At 35.2% G+C, this 18253-nt stretch overlaps 1 protein-coding gene across 1 annotated transcript; it reads left to right on the top strand.

The window, feature by feature from the left end:
- Positions 1-17360, top strand: DDX4 (DEAD-box helicase 4). Its single transcript, XM_015824254.1, has 18 exons — positions 1-96; positions 923-986; positions 3279-3344; positions 4593-4634; positions 5943-6035; positions 6303-6383; positions 6739-6774; positions 7139-7183; positions 7416-7558; positions 8972-9124; positions 9733-9887; positions 10541-10670; positions 11524-11690; positions 13217-13362; positions 13816-13915; positions 16034-16304; positions 16392-16499; positions 17226-17360. The coding sequence occupies exons 1-18, from the start codon at positions 1-3 to the stop codon at positions 17304-17306; spliced, it is 1977 nt and encodes a 658-aa protein (XP_015679740.1). The 3' UTR covers positions 17307-17360.
- The last annotated feature ends 893 nt before the right edge of the window (positions 17361-18253 follow it).

The raw sequence follows: 18253 nt of genomic DNA, 5'->3' as shown, positions 1-18253 counted from the left end.
ATGGACGACGAGAACTGGGATACGGAGTTTACAGAAGGTGTTAGTGGAGAGGAAAGCCGGGCCTTGCCCGTCTTCCAGCCCAGCTTCCAGAAGCCGGTGGGTGCCTATGGAAGTTATATGTTTTGAGGCGTGCTCTGTTTTCCCAATATTTAGGTCAGATGCGCGCTGTCTTCCTGAGACTAGGTGTACAACGAATGGGAAGGTCGGTTGGAATTTGGACCCGAGTAGAAGGATTACCAAACAACCCGTCCAGTCTAGGAAGGAATAAGTTCTAATGCCAGGTTCCCTACTAAGTTTCCTATTAGGGATTGACTTAGTCAAGGGATGGTGGTGCCTAATGTTAATGGCATAATCCCATCTTCAACTTCAAGTGGTTCGTTTGACAGTATGCAGCTCCCAGAACTCCAAAAACTGCTTTTAAAGAGTTCTGGAAACTTCCCTGCCAAATTCTGGGACTTTGAATGACTTTAGGTGGCAGGTGGTTATATTAGCAGACAAACATTGTATATTACCCTTTTGTGGTCTAAAGCGTTCCAAATCACTTTGCCACTAGATTCTACTCCTTTGTTGAATAAAGAGTAATTTTACATCTGTTAAAGGTATTCTCTCTGCTCCCTGTTTCAAAATAAGTTGCTTGATTAGAAGTTTAGATTATGATACTGTTCAGTTTGGTTGGGAATGAGCCATGATTAAGTGGACTGTTGCAAGTAAATGAAAAAAATTGCTATATAACTTACTGTTTCTAAGCCACTGCATTTATTACCAATAATCACAGATAGATAGTGAAAGAGAAAGTGTAATATTATGTTCTCCAACTCTGGAGTACTTAAGGAAAGTTATTCAAAATGTTAAAAGGCTATTTACAAGATAACTGATTTTTAGAAATTTCTTCACATAACAGTTCCTGTATGGTCTGTTGTAGGGCAGCACACCCATGAGAACAAATGAAACCTTGTGCAATTTCACTCAGAGTGTAAAACAGCCAGGTATGTGTTAAAGAATATAATAAGGATTCATGTTTTGAAAAAAAGATGATTGCAAATAATGAACTTTTAATAATTGCAAGCCCTTATCTCTCATATGGCCAGGATAGTCCTTTTGTGATAATATGTGGTCTCAAAATCCCAGCTGTAAACACGAGTCCCAGGTTGTTGGGAGGGGTATGATATTTAAATTGCTAGTAAGCATTGTGCTGTTTCAGTTTTAAAATGAAATAATTTTGGTTGAAAGAAAATTCATCTGATGAATTAGGAAGTAATATCTTTGCCCAAGATGTGTAATGTTTTGTCGACTGAGATGTATTTAGTCTTCAAGTGTATGTTGGTGATTGTATATCCAAATGTAATGACTAAGTGGCAATTCTGATTAGTATCAAAATACAATTACAAAAATGAACTTAATTTTCTTTTATAATTGCAACTTCTAATGATTTCTTGGAGCTGCATCTAAGGTTGTTAGGGGACATATGGAGCCTTCATACCTGATCCTGTAATTTATAATCAAGAGACGGGAGAACATCTGCAAGAAAATGTGTTGCTATATAGAATTTCTGATTTGTTCATATCACTTACTGAATTGATAATATTTTACTTAAAATTAATCTAAATAGTTTGAAATTCAAAATAAGCAATAAAAGAACAAAATCAGTAGAAAAGACATTCTAAAATATCACAGCAACATTAGCTTATTAAAATGTTTAGAAAAATCAAAGGGCATTGCTTGATAGCAGAAACAATAAAAATGATACTAGGTGCGCCTTTCTGTTAAAGGCATTTCAAAGTTGAGAAGTTGGGAACAGGAGTGACTGCTGAAAAGTCACTCCTGTTCCCAAGGAGTTGCAGAACAGACCCTCTAAGGCAGGGGTGTCAAAGTCGCAATGTCACGTGACGTGTTGTGATGTATCACAACTTTTTTGCTATTGCCGGCAATGGGGTGGGCACGGTTTTGCTATAATGCATCCGGTCCATGGGCCTGCAGTTTGACACCCCTGCTCTAAAAATACTCTTAGGATATGAGTAAGAACACAGAATTTTGAAGGAATTCTTAGGGGCTACAGTTTAAGAAATAGAATTTCCTCATTTTTTTCTGTGAATGCAGTTGCTTATCTTTGGTTTAATAAGTGTTGGACCTTTGATTACTCTGGTCATGATAGAGATTAGGAAAGTGGGGAAAGGGTTTGAATATAAGCCAAAGAATCTGGAAAATCTAAAACTTATGTGCTACTTCTTTCCATACCTGGAAATTAAGATAAAGTGTAGTCTTAAAGTTTTAGGAGGGAGGGCGTGATCTGTAGATTCTAATTCTATGCATTACAGTAAAACAAAAATATTCAAGTTACTACCTGCATCTTGTCTGCATTTGTTTGTCTCAGTATTTTCCTAAACAGGGCTTTTCAATTTAGGCATCTTGCCAGTTTAGAAACTGCCTTCATGTATGGTTGCATAAATCACAATTGTCCAGGATTACAGAATATAGTAATCAAAATCATGCACACCATGTTCTAGTATTGCACAGTGGGTGAGTCCAGGATTCATTAAAACATTGAAGTACATCAAATTCAGCTTTGCAAGCAAGCCATGAAACAAGTAATTAAATGATTGATTATATGAAGGAAGGAATACATGAACTTGGGATGCTTGCTAGTGATTAACCAAAGTTTAATTAATGAAAATCAACAATGTATCTAAATTATGGTTTTGAGTATTTTTGAATTGAGCTTTCTATACTCTGTGCTCACGTATTATCCAAAACTTAAATGTTCATTTAATTTTGGTACAAGTGTAAATCCTTGCACTGCATTTTGTAAACCAGGGGTATGGCACCAGATTGATATAATCAGCTTATTCAACATATAGACACTTGGCAATAAATAAGTAGAGAAGATGCCAGTGTGTGTAAATATACTTTAAAAGCAATGATATATGTAATTTATATACAGAAAGTAATTGCAGAATCTATTTTAATTTTAGAGTCCCAAGTGGGTTTTATGATGTCTATTGACAACTGCATAAGATAGGAAAAGTCAATGTAATCAGTGCAGGAACTAACTATACCTAGTTCCTCTTTTACCAACATTGAAACTTCATCCATTGAACCCTGATTTACTTGGAAATAAGTAGAAACTAGCTGGATAACCATAGGACACTGGAAGATGAAACTGAGGCTGAGCAATTATGGACCTAACTTGTAAATTATTTCCATGTGTGAAAAAACTGACTAGAAATGCATTTAACTAGTTGGAAGATTTTTTATTATTTACTTTTCATTCCTTTTATTAGAAAATCGTAATGGTGAAGAGAAACAAACAGGTAGATTTGGAAGTGGAAGAATTTTTGGAAACAGAGGTATACTGTAATGTAAAAATTTTATTTGTCATTTAAGGAAAATATTATTGATAGTATTCAGTGTTTAATATGTTTTAATAATTTTTTCAGTTAAGGCCGCTCCCTTGCTGATCTACATTTTTGTGCTTTTTTTAAAAAAAAAACCCACTTTAATATGACTTAGCATGTTTCTTTTCTTTCTTTTTTTCTTTCTTTTTCCTTTCTTTTCCTTTTCTTTTTGGTGCTATTCAACACCCAGAGTTACTTTTTGTAAGATGGGTGGCCATATAAATTTTATAAATATTTTTTAAAAATCTGTACATAAAAATACTTTAGAGAAGAGGAAAGGGAGCTGATTTCTTAAAGTTTTGAGTATTTACTTCTGATAAAATAAGATATTTAGTGTAAATTATAAATGGAACATATTTTTGCATTTGTACTTACGTGTTATATGAAACTGAAAATATTGTTTCAATTGTGAAACATTCCATTCCATTGAGTTTGGTGAACTGTTTCAGATTGTCCACAGTTCGACCTAAACAAATCTGCAGGGATCTTGGAAGATCTTATGGGGTGAGCAGCGCTAGGCTGGTGTGTGCCACTCCTCTGCTTTTTCTATGTGCTGACCCATCTCTTTCCTCAGCATCTTCCCTTCCTTGTCTCCCCTTAGCTGCACTGATAGCACAGTGTATCCCATTGGCTCACTCATCCTCCCTCTCCTGCCTCCCCACTGTTGCCAGTGTCCCTGCAGGCCATAACCAGAGAACCCCGTCAGCCTTGCCTTTCTTTGCTGCTATCCCCCTCTTGCATGGAAGAACCATATCAGTCTCTATATAAAGTATCCTGCTTGTGAACACATATTTCATTTTAATCATTAAACTCATAAAACCAGATGTTTCTGCATGAAATGTTTTATGCTCAGAATTTGTTATGTAATTAATTCTTTCTGTTCCATCTAAAAGAACTGGCTTTATTCCCTGTTTCAATTTACATGGTTTTCGTGTATGTGGAAAAGAATGTAGATTATAAAAAATGTTCTGGTTTTCAACTCTAGAAAATATGTCCGAATAAATAAGTTTTCTACTCAGAAAATAATTGTGACCTAAATAAATAATATAATTTAACAGAAGTTGAGAACTCAGGAAAAAGGATAATCATTATAGGTACTACTTTGGAAATATTATTTCCCATGGTTATTTAATTTTTATATAATTTGAATAAAAGAATGAATATCATTATCAGCTATATTAATTTTCTGTACTATATTAGGAAATAGATTTGAAGAAAGAAAATCTTCAAGTTTTGAAAGAGGTAAGATTGCAAATTTGTATCAAGTAATAATTTCCAACCCAACTAACCTTAACCCCGTTCTGTGGAGTAAAACAATTAAATTTGACTATTACTAGATAACCTGCATCTAATGTTGGCTTTATGACAGCTAAAACAGTAATTAAAATTGAATTCACGATTAATCTGTTAATTATAGGCAGGCATAGTCGGGTTAAATAAAACTAGGTTAGCAACCTAAGGACATTTTCTTCATTTTTTTTAAAACACGTTAACTAACAAAAATATTTTCCCCTTTATTAGAGGTAGTCTTCGATTTCAACCATAATGGAGCCTGCCCATTATGGTCGCAAGTTGTGATGATTGTTAAGTGATGTGGCCACTTGATTGCCTCACTTAATGACTATTATCCCTGCTCTCCCCTATATAGTTGTTAAGTGGAGAATGGGGTGCTTCAGGTAAGGGATGCAGCATAAGGCCTAGTGTAGGCCCAGGCCAATCTGCCCTGGACCTCCCCCACCCCCTGATGCACCCCCTGTTCCACTTCCCGCCTCTTGGGGTCCTTGCAGACCTAGGGCATACTTTTCCAACCCATTGGGTCCCATGCCCTCCTCCCTACCCCTGTCACTGATTGCTCATTTACCTTCTATAGATGTCTGGAGCTCCAGAGCTCATGTTGGGGAAAGAGAACAGGCTGCTCCATTCCTTGGCATTCACGCAGACCATATGCATGGAAGTGGATGCCATTTTCTGAGCAGCCAGCAACAACACACTGAACAGTTTACCCCCAACAATCTGTGTTCTCATTTTACCAATCTCAGAAGGATGTAAGGCCGAGTCAACTTTGAGCCCGTCAGGATTCAACTCTTGGCTGTAGGCAAAGTTAACCTGCAATACTGCATTCTAAGCACTGTGTCATCACAGCTTAGATAATTAGATATTGATCTCTAATTATAAAAATCTTGGGCTAGCACTGCACTTTATTATAATTTTGTCTTGCTTTTTCTTTTAAGAAGCACACATGTTTTGATTTGTAATACCTATTTTGCATGTTGGGGGAAAAAGTAGTACTTTATTAAATGTTTGAAACTGTGCTCCAGGTGGTCCTTTTCCACTATATTGGATAGAAGCTGGGTTCATTCAGCAGATTAGCATATGATTGCTGTATTGCTGAGTAACCCAGTTACATAGTTTTGAATAATGCTTTTAATCATTAACTAGCCCACAAAGCATAGTTTATAAATTCCAGTTTACAAATTAAATCTGATTTGGTTATCACTGTTCATTTTTGTTTAGTCTTCCTCAAGAAAATGATTTTTTTCCCCAAATTAGGTTTTCAAAGAATGAATGATGACATTGGTATCCTTCGTAGACCTGGGAGAGGATCATTCAGAAATGATAGAGTAGGATTTGGGCAATTTGCAAGTAAGTATTATAGTTTGGAATTATTCAAACATTGCTTAACACAGAATTTTCTAGAAACGAAAGGTATTAGTATTGTGCCTAAGAAACATTTACAAATGAATACAAATATGTCTGCTAAAAAAAAGTAGAAAAATATTGGAATGGATTTTCAAGGCTTGATAGCTTGGAAATTGTAACATGTTATGTTGGTTTAAATATAGTGAAACATCTTTTCTATAAAAAATTTAGCATGTAAGACTGAATAAATATTTGATTATATTATAACAGGTGATGTAAATGTGAACCAAGATGGAAAACAAAATTCTGACAGCTTAGGTTTTAAAAGAAGAGGCTTTGGTACTCCATCAGGTAAAACTTCATGTGAAATTTTGTTATGTTCATTTTTTATGACTTCATCTGAATTCTGTGAATAAGATTATTGGCAGTTGATATATTTAAAAATGCAAAATAGGGGAAAAGAGGAGATCATAGATAAGTTCAACTTTTTGTGAATTTGGAAAGAGAAAACTGGTATCGTGCAGATGTTCCACAACTATAGTTTTCTTTATTCTTGACCATACATTTTCAAAAGCTCTGCCAAAGAAATTAAAGTACAAAAACATCTGAACAATGTAGATGAATGTTGTAAATTAATGATGATTGTAATTTGTTTATCACAGTCATCCATAATCACAATATTATTAAAACATACGCATTTTTTCAGGTGAATTTGAAAGTAGAAGAGGCTTTGAAGCCAGAGGTAAAAATATTTTTTTTAGTTTATGTACTACCTGTTGCCCTCTGGATGTATAGTACTTCTGTTATTTTCTGTTATTTTAGCAGGTATGACCATTGTTATCTGGAAAAGCAACTATTTGAATAATAAAGATACTCCTTGTATAAAGAATATTTGTGAATTCAATTTGTTCCTTGATTTTCTGAAATATAGAATTAACATTAGAACTTGTATGGTATTTCTGAGTATGTGTGTGTGTATGTATTATTCCTGAACACCCTTTTTTTGGTTTCCTTTAAAATTCTTCATTTTGAGAATGATCCATATATCTCTTATATAACTTCAAAATTCAGTTCTGCTGTATATAACTTAACAATTCTTTTAACAGGGGATTACAAAGGAAGCAATGAAGAAAATGTAGCTTCTGAAAGAAGTAAGTGTGTCTTGAATGTGAACAAGTTTTCAAGTTCCTTCTATGTCCTGACTATTTTTTTCCCTCCAAATATTTTTTTTATTTCAACAATAAAGATATGGAAATCAGATGGTGATGCAGGAGAGATGATAACACAGATAAGTTATATCAGAAAGAATGAAAGCAGATAATAAGTTTGTGGCTTCACATGTAGAACTTTTTGAGAATCAGAATATCTTTCTTATATTTGCAGATCCAAAGGTGACATACGTACCACCACCTCCACCAGATGATGAAAATAGTATCTTTGCACATTACCAGACAGGAATAAATTTTGATAAATACGATAATATTCTTGTGGAAGTTTCAGGGCTTGATTCTCCACCAGCAATATTGGTTAGTGAATGTTTAAAATTCTTGTGAAAAATAAAGAGCTGAAGAAAATGATAGCCGTTATTTTAAGTGATAGAGACATTGCTCATCTGAGTTTCACGTTTTATCAATAAGCTTTGTAATTAATTGTGGAACAGAAAAAGGTACATAACTTACTATATGTCAGTAACTTGGGAGCATTAAAGGTTAAGGTTGTGCATGAGATAGGAAAAAATTGTTTTAAAACCAGAACCAAATTTTTGCAGCCCCCATCTTTTTTATCCCATTGATTCAACTTTCAGTGTTTTAGTGGTGTAGGTCCCATCTGCCCACCCCAAATCTCTCCAGTGTTGTCCCTCCTTTTCCTCAGCAGCCTAATCATCTTCCTTACTGATTTTCACAGTGATTTCCCCCCTTTCTCCATGCCAAATTATCTCATTGTGCAAATTATCTCATTGTGCAGCATAGCAACAGCACTTCAATCAATTGGAATAGAACTGGGAGGGACCTTGGAGTCTTCTAGTCCACCCCCTGCTCAAGCAGGAAACCCTTTACCACTTCAGACAAGTGACTGTCCAGTCTCTTCTTAAAATCTCTAGTGATGAAGGACCTACAACTTCTGACAGCAAGCTGTTCCATTGGTTACTTGTCCTCACTATTAGGAAGTTTCTCCTTAGTTCCAGGTTGCTTCTCTCCTTGATTAGTTTCCATCTATTGTTTCTTGTCCTGCCTAAGGTTCTTTGCTAAATCAGTTGACCCCTTCCTCTTTGTGGCAATCTTTCAAATACTGGAATATTGCTATCATGTCAATCCTAGTCCTTTTAGACTTACCATGCCGCTTATATATAGTATACCTGGACATATACGGTAGACTTAGACTTCTATACTGCTTCATAGTGCTTTACAGCCCTCTCTAAGCAGTTTACAAAGTCAGCACATTGTCCCCAACAATCTGGGTCTTCATTTTACCAACCTGGGAAGGATGGAAGGCTAAATCAACCTTTAGTTCTTCAGGATCAAACTTCTGGCAGTGAGCAGTGAATTAGCCTGAAATGCTGCATTCTAACCATTGTGCCACCACAGCTCCTATTCTGTATTCCAGTGGCCAACAGTTCTTTCTTGGAGGTAGTACAGAATGTATAGTACAAAATAGAAAATACCTACAATCAATGATTTCTGATTAAAAATGAAAATATAAGGATATAATTAGTGGCCAGGCTTCTCTTGTCATTAAAATTAACAGATAAAATGGATTGTTGTTTGTTCTGATTTTGTTAAGAATTTTAGGCTTATTTTTTGCTTGCTTTTGAGGCTATGCCTGGGGGAATGGGTTGATGTAATCCATAAAATATATTGAAGTTGTGATATGCTAGTAAATATATTAAAATTATATTTTAAGTTTTGTTAATGTAATTTTCTGTTTCATCCTTTTTTTAGACTTTTGAAGAAGCTGGTCTGTGTGAAACCTTAATAAAAAACATTGCTAGAGCTGGATATTTTAAACTTACTCCTGTGCAAAAATATAGTATTCCTATTGTGCTGGCAGGACGTGACTTAATGGCATGTGCACAAACAGGATCTGGAAAAACAGTAAGCACACAATACCAGATTCTGTTGAGGTTTGGGGTGGATTTATTATTTTATCAATTTTTTATTTCAACATTTAAAGTTTTCAAATTACTGACTTGGTCAGTATTTCATTCTCAACTCAGCTGCAGTTTTCATTTATGAAATATTTTCATCAGTAAAAACTGTTAAATTGAAATTGATATATTAGTAATTCAAATTTCTTATGATTGAATACATTAAATGGAAGCATTTTAAATTAAAAAAATAATATTCTTGACAGATTTGATATACTTGTTTAGTACTCTAATACAAAATTCCTAATGTTTAAGTTAGTTCTTTTAGTACTGTCTCAAATGACAGCCATGTTTCTTCTTGCACATTTTTCTTAGGAGTACTGTTTGTGAATCCCTTTTCATGGTTATGAGATTTATAACTAAATCATAGTTATTTGACATTAAAAAATTAGGAGATTCTCAATGTTTGAAGTAGATGTTGGACCTTTATATTTTAGTGTACTTTTTAATTTTTTTATAAACATCTAAGATTGGATCAGGAAAATGCACTTTTATTTAACTTTTTCATGTACTGGATGTGCAGCATTTCTAAATTGTAATATATTTGTCCTTTAGGCAGCTTTTCTTATACCAATTTTAGCTCATATGATGCGAGATGGAGTGACTGCCAGTCAATTCAAAGTGGAACAAGAACCAGAATGCATAATAATAGCACCAACTAGAGAACTGATAAATCAGATCTTTCTGGAATCAAGAAAGTTTTCATACGGGTAAGTATTTGGACAAATTAAATCACAATAGCAGAGTGCTCCCACTAAAGAATAAATTACGGAAGTGTATATACATATCTACTTAGTATGTATCTAAAGTTTGTTTATAAGCTGTTACAATGGTTGCAAACATTCGCAGATCGATATAGTGGGATGCGTTTTGGTTAAATTTCCACCTTTTTGGGAGTAACCAGAGTTTTTGCTGATTCATGTGCAAATAACATTTGACTGATAATTTACATTTATTTCCTCAGCCTGCTAGTTATTATATGTAATACAAAAAGCTGAGGCCATAACTATAGCTATTTAGGAATTATTATATACAAATGATAAGTGTTCACAAGCTTTAATACTGCAGATTGGGCTAGAGAAAGGTACACAAGTATATAGTAAAAATATTAATTATATAATTCTTACATAATTGTACTCTTGTATTACAGTATATCTTAAAATAATGTTAATAATGGTGGATTAAGTAAGCTACTTAATTTTAAATGCGCACCATCAAATGCTGTGGTTTAAATATTTCAAACAAACCAAAAGTAATATAGTATTAGATCTGTTATACCATATCACAGATTTAAGGCTTTGTTGTGGGATGTGTTCACTGTTTTTAACTGTATATTTTAATTGTATATTTTCTTGATAACTAGAACTTGTATAAGGCCTGTTGTGATTTATGGAGGTATACAAATGAGCCATACAATTCATCAGATAATGCAAGGGTGTAATATATTGTGTGCTACCCCAGGAAGACTTTTGGATATCATAGGCAGACAAAAGGTAAGATCTCTGGATCACCATGAATAGAATGAACGTTAAACTTTATGACTATTCAAACTTTAGACTTAACACTCTGTTATTGCAAGGATTTGATATAGTTTAAAACAAGGTTTTTAAAGAAGCTCATGGGGATGAGTTAACATATTCTAAATTGATTCACAAAAAAGGTACTTCATAGGTGATCAGGCCAGGGATAAAATGCTGCTGTTAAGGCTAAAAGGGTGAAAACAGGTTCTGGCTGTTATAACATAATGCTTTGATTTTTTCAAGCTACAGTAGGTAACATGACTATTCATATGGAATTATCTGTAGAGACAATAATTCTCCAGAATCTTTATCATGTTTGCCAATCCTATCATCCAAGTTCATTTTACTTAAAGAGGTTTGATATCGATCTGGAATGTTGGACATGTAAAATTAAAGGGAATGAAGGACCATAGTGTAATAGATACATGAAGGAAGGAGAGAGCAGCATCTGAATTATTGATAACATGAAACTTTAATTATTGAATACTTTCAAAAACATCAACAAAGTTTTCTTTTGCTGCTAGTGTAACTAAAATATGTTGCATTGGTTGCTTCATTTCTGTTGTTAGATGGTGGGCCGATACCTCTTCAGTATTGCTTTGATATGGTAGTTAAGTTGTAGATATTAATTTAGCAGCATCTAGGTATACTTAATCATTTGTGTAAAATTAGACTATATTGTTCTTTAAAGCAGAATATGGGGATAGATGTAAAGTGTCCCATATAAATTTGAGGGCTAATTTCAGTTTGTGCATCTATCCTGTAAAAATAGAATTGTTGCGTGCTTTTTTCAAATTTTTCTTGTATATTTGATTTTTTCTAAAAGATTGGGCTCAGCAAATTAAAATATTTGGTGTTAGATGAAGCTGATCGTATGCTGGATATGGGATTTGGCCCTGATATAAAGAAGTTAATTTCATCTCCAGGCATGCCCTCAAAAGACAAACGCCAAACATTAATGTTTAGTGCTACTTTTCCTGATGAAATCCAAAGGTATGTATTAGCAATTCATTTTAAAAATACAGTTTACAAGATGTAAATTTCAGGTAATTTATTCAGAGTGAAGTCATAAATACAAATGTTACCTTGCTAAAATTTTGAATCGCGATTGCTAAGGTTTTGTGTCTACTTTATTTAATCTTGGAGGAACTGACTCATCATAGAAAGAGTACCTTCTGAGTTAAGTAATTGTTTGGAATGATGTCTGTTGTTTTTACAAGTCATATTTGGACAATAACTTTGCAATTTAAATAGTATATATTTATAGAAGTGGTTACTGGTACATTTGTTTTTAGTATCATTTTACTAACTACAAGTAGTCCTCACTTAACAACCATTCATTTAGTGATTTTTCAAAGTTATAATAACACTGAAAAAAGTTACTTATGACCATTTTAGGAGCCATGGTAGCGCAGTGATTAGAATGCAGTATTACAAACTAACTCTGCCCACAGCCAGGATTTTGATCCTGACTTGCTCAAGGTTGACTCAGCCTTCCATCTTTTCGAGGCTGGTAAAATGAATGGTTGGGGGCCAGATTGTTGGGGGCCAGTATGCTGATACACATTGTAAATGTTTAGTAAACTGCTAGAGAATGCTGTAAAAGTACTATGGAATGGTATATAAGCCTAAGTGCTATTGCTATTTTGCACACTTACGACTGTTGCAGCATCTCCATAGTCATACGATCAAAATTCGGATGCTTGGCAACTGGCATATATTTATTAGGATTGCAGTGTCTCAGGGTCATGTTTATGATCTTTTATGATCTGACAAGCAAAGTCAGTGGGGAAGCCAGATTCATTTAACAGCCTTGTTACTAACTTAACAATTGTGGTGATTCACTTAACAACTGTGACAAGAAAGATTGTAAAATGGGGCAAAACTCACTTAACAATTGTCTAGCAACAGAAATTTTGGGTCTCAATTATGGTTGTAAATCGAGGACTACCTGTATAAAACATTAATACTTTATTTCCCAAACTGTTGACCCTTCTCCCTCTGGATGCATTACTTCAAAATAACTTAATTGTACGGAGGCATGGTAGCACAGTGCCTGAAGGACACTGGATCTGCTAACCAGAAATAGTCGACATTCTGGCAGTGTCTCTGATAGCATCACAGGATGGGGTAGCTCCCATCACTCGCCTCTAGCTCTTGCCCTGCCCTGCCCATCCAGCAGTTTGACAGCATTATTGCGAGTGGATAAATGGGTACCACTTCAGTGGGAATGGCTAGCTGCGCAAGGAAAACAGGAGCTGGTGCTGGACCTGTCTGGACATATGAGGTAAGATCGGCAGAAGAGGCCTGATGATGTCATTAACCCAAATACCACTAGCCAGATAGTACATGCTGAATCGCCCCATGGCACATCGTGGATAAGTGTGCAAGCACGAAACCAAACGAACAACAATTAGCCTGTCAGGACTACTCTGTAGAGTATAGATCTCCCTGATACATGCATGCCATATGAAACAAATAAATAAAATAAAACTTAATTTTACTTAATTTACTTAAAGGCTCGCTGGAGAATTTTTGAAGACAGATTATTTATTTGTTGTTGTTGGACAAGTGGGAGGAGCATGCAGTGATGTTCAGCAGACCATACTTCAAGTGAAACAGTATGACAAGAAAGATAAACTTGTTGAAATTCTTAATGAAATAGGTAATTGAGGCCTTGTAATTGAAATGTACTTTCTTTAATGTTACTAATTGTTAAATCAGTATAAGGTTGCCAAATGTGTAGTGTAGCATAATTATTGTTCAGTAATATAAGTATGTGCATTATGGATTCTCCACAATGTTCTTTTTCTTCTTGTGACCAGCTCATTGTATAGTTCTAGGGATGGTTCATCAGTTTTTAAGAAGTAAATTTTCTGAGTTAAAGAAAGTTGCAGTGTTCTAAATAAGGTTGTTTCAAAAAAAGTCATTAACAGTTCTTAATTGTAACAGAACCATAGGGAAACCCCATTTTATGAAGGATCACTGTCACATTCTCTTAGAACAACTACCATCACTGAGATGAAGTTGGAGTGAAATTGAAGGGAAGTATGCTATGTAACTATCTGGAATATATTTTCGAAGGAGAGTAAAATAATATTGTCTGCTTTCTTTATAGGCAATAAAAGAACCATGGTGTTCGTGGAAACTAAGAAAAAAGCAGATTTTTTTGCAACTTTACTTTGCCAAGAAAACATATCAACCACAAGTATTCATGGGTGAGTAAATTGTGGGGTAGCCAACACTTAAAATTAAATGTTGAGAAGAAATTGGTGGTCATGGATGCCTCCCTGTTCCAAATTGACTGCCCTGGCCAGTTAGGATAATTCTGCTCTCAGAGCTCTTAAATTGGTGATTGTGCTTCCTGTCACTTTCCACTAGCTTTAAAAATATGATGTTACCCTTGTTTGGGGCGAGGTGGGGAGGACATTTCCAGAGTACTTGGTTGCAACTATTCATATTTCTCATTTCTAATAGTGCTTAGCTCTAACTGGCACCCAAATAAATTCTTGGGAATGTAGAAAGAAATGTTTTATTTTTAAAAAAATAAAATAATTTTTAATAGCAGGTGGATAAGGAAGCTAAGTACTAAGAGAGGGTGTGATGCCTTACATTAATCTAAACCAAAAATAAACCATGATCTAGTGAATTCCAGAATATTTAAATCATTCCTTTTTGTCTTCCAATCAATCATTTCCAATTCCTAGAGACTGCCTAGGCAAGGCCCTACAGTTTTCTTGTCAAAGTTTTTGAGAAGTGATTTACCATTGCCTCCCAGGATGAGAGGGAATGATTGGCCCCACATCACCCAGCTGACTTTTTATCTAAAGCAGGTCCCTTGGCTTGTAGCCTGATGCCTCAACCTCTACACCAGGGGTAGTCAACCTTGGCTCTTTTATGACTCGTGGACTTCAATCCCCAGAATTCCTGAGCCAGCTAAGCTGGCTCAGGAATTCTGGGAATTGAAGTCCACGAGTCATAAAAGAGCCAAGGTTGACTACCCCTGCTCTACACTAAACTGGCTCTGAAAAAAAGGCTTTCCTAATAGTTTGCAAAAATAAGTTCAAGTAGTCCTCAACTTATGACCATAACTGAGCCCAAAATTTCTGTTGCTAAGCAAGACAGCTGCTAAAATGGGTTTTGCCCCATTTTATGACCTTTCTTGCTACAGTTGTTAAATGAATTACTCGTTAAGTTAGTAACACCTTTCTAAGTGAATCTGGCTTCCTCGTTGACTTTGCTTGTCAGAAGGTTGCAAAATATAATCGCATGACCCTAGGAACTGTAACCCTGTTACTTTAAATATGAACCAAGCATCTGAATTTTGATTATGTAACTGTGGGGATGCTGCAATGGTTGTGTGAAAAACAGTCCTATGTCATTTTTTTTCAGTGCCATTGTAACTTTGAAATGCCAACTAAATGAATTGTTGTAACTCGAGGACTACCTGTAATGATATATTGTTCCCAGCCAGTAGTAAAACGGCAAATTGGAATTCCAGGGGAGAAATTCTTCTAAATTTTTCTGAAACACTGTGGTAGTTTGCTTTTTGTTTGCTATGTTTGCTTTTCTCTGATCTAAGATCTGTATAACTCTCCATTTCGTTAAAGGCAAATTCAACTGAAAATGGCTGAAGGTTCCAATAAAAACGACTTGGTACATTAAAAATATAGAGTCCTCGACTTTTGCTTAATGACCATTCAGAGTTATAAAGGGCATGTAAAGCCACTTGTGTTGATGCAAAATATTGCATCTCTGTCCCACCACAGTCACAAGATTGTAGTCACGTGATCTGGGCGCTTGGCAACTCTTTGCACTTAATAACTGTTTTGCCAAGTGGCCCACGACCATGGGATTGCCATTTGCAATCTTCCCTGCCGGCCTCCCCAGGAAGTCAATGCTGTGTACTGAAATAGCAGGGAGGATTTTCAGCATCAGAGCTGAGAGACATACACAGCCTGCCCTGGTCTTCCCAGGGCCTGAGGCATTCCACGTTCCTTATCTTGCCTCTGTCACAAGGCTATTGAAATGCTTAACTTGGCACATTTCTGTGTTTTTAATTAAACTATGAGATTGATGAAGGTAAAGTCAAGTTATTTCTTAAAGGACTGTGTAATCTCTAACCAAAACAATGTGCAGTAGACAAGCACAAATTTTGGATCACTATCCTACAGTACTTCAATCTGCAGAGGATACCCTTATTCTCCCATTCATGCAGAGTAGAACTATGAATGAGATTTTTTTTTAATCTAATGCACATATGTCTAGCTTTACCATCCACTTTGATGTATCTATCTGTTAAAATTTCTTTGCAAATTAAAATGTTCTATTTTTAGTGACCGGGAACAGAGAGAGAGAGAGGAAGCACTTCATTATTTTCGTACTGGAAGATGCCCTGTTCTAGTTGCTACATCTGTAGCAGCAAGAGGTCTGGATATAGAAAATGTTCAACATGTTATAAATGTTGATCTCCCTTCCACAATTGATGAATATGTTCATAGGATTGGACGAACTGGCCGTTGTGGTAATATAGGCAAAGCAATTTCTTTCTTTGATCTTCATGCAGACAGTGCTATTGCACAGCCTCTAATCAAAGTGCTTGCAGATGTAAGTTGTCTTTCATTTCCCAATTTTTTAAATAGTTTTTAAACAGACAATAGTACATATGTAGTAATGCAACCTTTCCTTTTTAAGGCTCAGCAAGAGGTTCCAGCATGGTTAGAAGAAATTGCTTGTGGCTCAGGTGGGATTGGTTTTAGTAATCCAAGGGGAAATATGTTTGCGGCTGTTGATTCCCGAAAGGTAGGTAACTTTTAAATCAAACTGATTTTTATCTAAACATTGGTTAAGCATTGTAATTTTGAAAGACCTCTGGCTCCAAACATATTCAGCAATCCTTAAAAGAAGAATCAAACTAAGGTTGAAAAATATTTGTGGCTATGGATATTGGAATAGGCACAGGTGAGGAAGCAAGCATTATAAAACAAAGATGATAAGGAAAGTGATGTTAAGTGGAAATAACCATTTTTAAGTTTTTTTACACATAGATTGTTAAAGTAGTCTGTTAAAATGATAATATGGGATATACAAAATACAGTAAGTATTCTTGATTCTGAGAAATAAACAATTGGGACAACTGGATTAGTGGTCTAATGGAGAATAGTAGTGATTTTAGGCCTTTTATACACAAACCAAATGCTGTATCAGTGGAAGCTAATTGTGAGCATCACAATGCAGAAATAGGGCTTCATGTATTTCAGGCTATCTGTGATAAATGTTGAAAGGTTGTCAAGCAGGTTGGAGAGCAAGTATCTGAAAAGTACTTTCTAATACAGACCTGGGCATGTTGGTGGCAGGAGCAGGGCAGCAGGGGCAGGGCAGCAGCGACCTTCCACAACAGTCCTAGTTTCTCATATGGCACCCACCCCTATTCTAATACAATGTTGAAAATAAACACAGCACGCTGTGTTCCTGGCAATGTACAATTTTCTTTGTTTTATCTGAAAATCTGAATTCTGTTTTATGTAGGTTTTCCATGGCAAAGACAATCCTCACAGTGGAGGATTTGCAGCATCAAATTTACTTGTATCAGATGAGTCCTGGGATTAAATCTACCCTTGGCAGTAGAACAACATTGTACTATACAAAATCTTCTAAACAACAGTTTTGGGGAAACCTGATTAGATCCTGACCAATTTTATTTGATCTATAATTTCAATGGAATTTACTTCTAAGTATACATGTTTAGGATTATTATATGTTTAAGAAACCATTGATGTTGCTGTCTTCCCACGTTAAGGAAAGGTGGATTTCAGGCATTTGAATTCCTTATTTAGAAAATTTAAGTTTAATGGTTGTGTGAAGTAACACAATTTGTTGTAAAAGACTGTTGTAAATGACTGTAGAAATGATTAATAAAAACTTGTAATCATGTCCTGTGCTATGGATTTTATAGAATTTAGCTCAATTCTGGCAGTCTTATTGGAAATCATTGATTTAACTCCCAAATATTTTTAGGATTACATGATACCAACTTTAAAACCACAAACTTTCTTAAAATTTTACCAGCTATTGATTCTGCAACCTACATAACACAGATTGCATTCACAAGGAAGAAGACAGTGTATTCAAGTCTATTTTGCTTTATCATGCTGGTTATTGCAAGCAAACTTATTTTGGAGTTTACTGAGTCATCATTTCTTAGCTCAACAACTTTGCATAGGCTTAAATTGCCTTGTGGACAAGAACTATTCAGATACTTTTTAATAACTGGTAAATTTAAGTTGAAGACTACATTTTTGAAATGATCATTAGGAAATCTTTAGACAATCATTTGATGCACTGAAGTGGCTCACAACTGCAGTGAATTTTCTTCTGTTGATTCTTCAGGAACAGGTAATTTCTCAGTAAATTGATGTATCTGAGGTAGAGCACGTACATAAGAAGATGAAGAAGGGAGAGATTAGGGGTAATTGGTAACATGTAGAATCACTTCGCGGTGAGATGGGCAGTAAACAAATGTAATAAATAAAGGTAAGTGGTTTTCTGGCCAGCTT

This window comes from Protobothrops mucrosquamatus, unplaced genomic scaffold (genome assembly GCF_001527695.2).
Source record: "Protobothrops mucrosquamatus isolate PMUCROS unplaced genomic scaffold, P.Mucros_1.0 scaffold2172, whole genome shotgun sequence".
NCBI lineage: Eukaryota > Metazoa > Chordata > Lepidosauria > Squamata > Viperidae > Protobothrops > Protobothrops mucrosquamatus.
The sequence above is the reverse complement of the archived record's forward strand: the minus strand, read 5'-3'. Positions and strand labels throughout refer to the sequence as shown.